The sequence below is a fragment of the Lathyrus oleraceus genome, chromosome 6 (genome assembly GCF_024323335.1).
Source record: "Lathyrus oleraceus cultivar Zhongwan6 chromosome 6, CAAS_Psat_ZW6_1.0, whole genome shotgun sequence".
Lineage (NCBI taxonomy): Eukaryota > Viridiplantae > Streptophyta > Magnoliopsida > Fabales > Fabaceae > Lathyrus > Lathyrus oleraceus.
In genome coordinates, this window is record NC_066584.1 from 410095060 (window position 1) to 410098312 (window position 3253).

Here is a 3253-nt window from a genome sequence, read left to right on the forward strand (position 1 = left end):
GTAAGAACCGGTAATTAATTATCTGGAATCTATTGTTGCATTGTGTGTTCAGATTCGTCATAGAATTGAATCATGCACCATCCCTAGCATATTACTCATATTTGTCTAAATTTTCAATTACTTTGTTTACTTTATTTGCAATTATTTTCGTAACTCAACCAATCAATCCAAAGCCCCAAAGACTTTTGTTTTACTGAAATTAATCCAGAATATCGTCAAGTAGTCCTTGAGATTGATACTGGGGATTTCTCCTCTTATTACTACATTGGCAAAATAGTACACTTGTTATTTTACCGAACAATTTTTTGGCGCCATTGTCGGGGACTGCCAAAGATTATAGAGTTCCTAGATTTATTTCAGTTAAAATTGTGTTGCTTTGCAACTAAAATTTTAAATTTTAGTTTTTAAATTTATTTTTTATTTTATTTTGTGGCTATTTTTGAGTTATTACTAATCTTTGTCTAATCTGTGTATGCGAGGAAAACCCTCAGCTCTTTGACGTAGAACTATAAAGAACTTTGCACACTAAGCTCAAACAAGCTACGAAAGCAAGGTTGGCCGCCTCTGAAGCAGAATTTTTTGATTCTGAACAAGAAATAGAGATTGAACTTTTTGATCACTCAGATACAGGATCTGACAAAGAGAGAGAAGATCCAATTATGGCTGAACCGCAAGAAAGACTTCTTGGGAATTATGGAGGAGCAAACGCCCCATTGGATCATTTGACTATAGTGAATCAACTAGTGAACTTTCCAAAATTTCAGTTGCACCCAACAACCATCCGTCATCTTGAAAAAAGGCCTTTTACAGGAAAAATAAATGAATATGCAAATAAACATCTGCAAAGGTTTCTTACTATGAGCATTACTTTGAAGATTGAGGGGCACACCGAAGAAGCAAAAAAATTGAGAATGTTCCCGTTCACTCTAGTTGAAGACGCCAAAAAATGGTTTTACTCATTACCAGCTGGAAGTATTACTACTTGGGAACAGATGGAAATAAATTTTCTGAATGAGTATTTTCTTGCTTTTGTTTATATTCGAAAAAGATATGATGTTGTGAATTTTAAGCAGAAGGAAGGGGAATCACTGGGTGATGCTTACAAGAGATTTAAAAGGTTATTGGTTGTGTGTCCTACTCATAATTCGGATCAGACTAAACAAATGCAATTTTTTGTAGGCCTCGTATTGAATACTAAGCAATTGTCGGTAGCTCAGGAAACTTTACAACAACCACTAGTATCAAGAAGATTATAGAAGCCATTGCTGCAAATGAACATCTAGAGTTATATGACCGAAGTGTGAGTAAACCAGAAGGTGTGATTGATTTGAAACTTGCAAATCGGGATGTGAAGATCGAAGAACAAGTTGATGCTGAAGTTGAGAGAAGACTTAAGGCTATGAATATAGGTACTAAAAAAGTAGCCCAAGTTCAACCTGTTCAAGCTGTTAATTGTGAGATCTGTGGGGGGCCGCATTTTGCCATGCAGTGTGTTGCAACCGCGCAACAAATTGAAGAGATAAGTTTTTTGAAGCAGAACAACCCTTATTCTAAAACTTATAATCCAGGATGGAAGAACCATCCAAATTTCTCCTGGAAAGATCAGAAAGGGAATGTTCAAAAGCAGGGTCCCATCCAATATCAAAATCAACCACATCAATATCAACAACAACAATAATATCCATCATAACAACAACAGTATCAGCAACAAGCCCCCAAAAAGGCCGATTAGGAACTTGCAATTGAAAAGATGGTAGCTCAAAGTTCCAAGTTCCAAGAAGAAACAAGAAATAATCAGAGAAACATTGCTGCCTCTTTCAAAAGTCTTGAAGCTCAGATGGGTCAGATAGCATAACAACTCGCAAATCAAGCTCAAGGCATCCTTCCGAGTGCAATAGTACAAAATCTGAGACATCATGAGAATGTTAATATTGTCACAACAAGAAGTCAAAAAGTTGCTAAATATGAAGAAGAGAAGGAAACAAATCATGACCATGTCATAGAGGTAGATCTGGAAGTGAGGGAGAATAAAAAAGAACCAGAAGAAGTTATACCACCCGTAAATCCAACTGAAAATAAAAATAAAAATGAGGCTAAATCGGTGATTAAGTTACCTTACCCTCAGAGAGTGATAAAGAAGTATCCAAAAGAGAAAAACTTTGAGAAATTCATCACAATGTTCAAAAAGTTAGAGATCAATATGCCTTTGTTTGAAGCACTGGAGCAAATGCCCATGTACCAAAAATTTATGAAAGAGGTAAATTCTAAAAAGGAACCCATAGGAGATGGGTCGGTAACCTTTAATGAAAACTGTAGTGCAATAGCATCAGGTAGGAGAATCCCAATCAAGCAGAAGGATCCTGGATCTGTCTTAGTCTCATGCACTATAAAAGACAAAACTTTCAAGAAGGTACTAATCGATTCAGGAGCCAGTGTGAGTCTAACGCCATTGTCAATCTATCAAAGGCTTGGTATTGGAAAAGTCAATGATCCATGGACAAATCTGAAATTTGCAGATCATTCCATAAATAATGCATATGGGATAGCGGAAGACATAAATGTGACAATAGAGGAATTTAGCTTTCCTGTTGATTTTGTGATCATGGACATGCCTGAGGATGAAGAGACACCTATCATTCTAGGTCGACCATTCATGCAGACAAGTCAATGCAATTTTGACATAGAACATGGTACACTGACTTTAAAAGTTTATAATGATGAAATAATCTTGAATATGCTTGAAAACAGGAAGCAAAAGGCAGAAAATGAAAATCACTACCAAGTAGGCATGATCATGACAAATGTGAAAGGACAAAGTAACATGCCAACATCTGAAAAAGTATCAAGAAGGCCATCTCAAATGGTATCACCTCCATTAGCAACCCTGAGCGAAAAAACTCATATTTCCATTCCAAAGCCCATGAGAAAGAAGAGAAAGCAATATCAAGGTAAGGATATGGAAGTTTGAAGTGACTTGTGGCACAAAGTAGACCATATCTCTGAAAAAGACGGTTTCTTGGTTTTAAAAAAAATAAACAACAAGGTGTGGAAGCGGAAGTACCGCCCATAACAAGGGGAAGGAGGCGTCAAGCTAATGACGATAAACGAGCGCTGCTTGGGAGGCAACCCAAGGAAATTATTCATAATTTTAATTTTATAGTTTCAATTTTAAATTAACTTATGAGTTTTGTTTGCTTTAAGTTGGTTTATTTTTGGTTGCTTACTTTCATCTGGTAATATGATAATTGTAGAT

The 3253-nt window shown here is 36.2% G+C and overlaps 1 protein-coding gene across 1 annotated transcript; it reads left to right on the top strand.

Moving 5' to 3' along the window:
• Positions 1-659: 659 nt before the first annotated feature.
• On the top strand, positions 660-2968 carry LOC127095905 (uncharacterized). Its single transcript, XM_051034530.1, has 3 exons — positions 660-1117; positions 1213-1628; positions 1899-2968. Exons 1-3 carry the CDS (start codon positions 660-662, stop codon positions 2966-2968), a joined length of 1944 nt encoding a protein of 647 aa, XP_050890487.1.
• Positions 2969-3253: the final 285 nt, after the last annotated feature.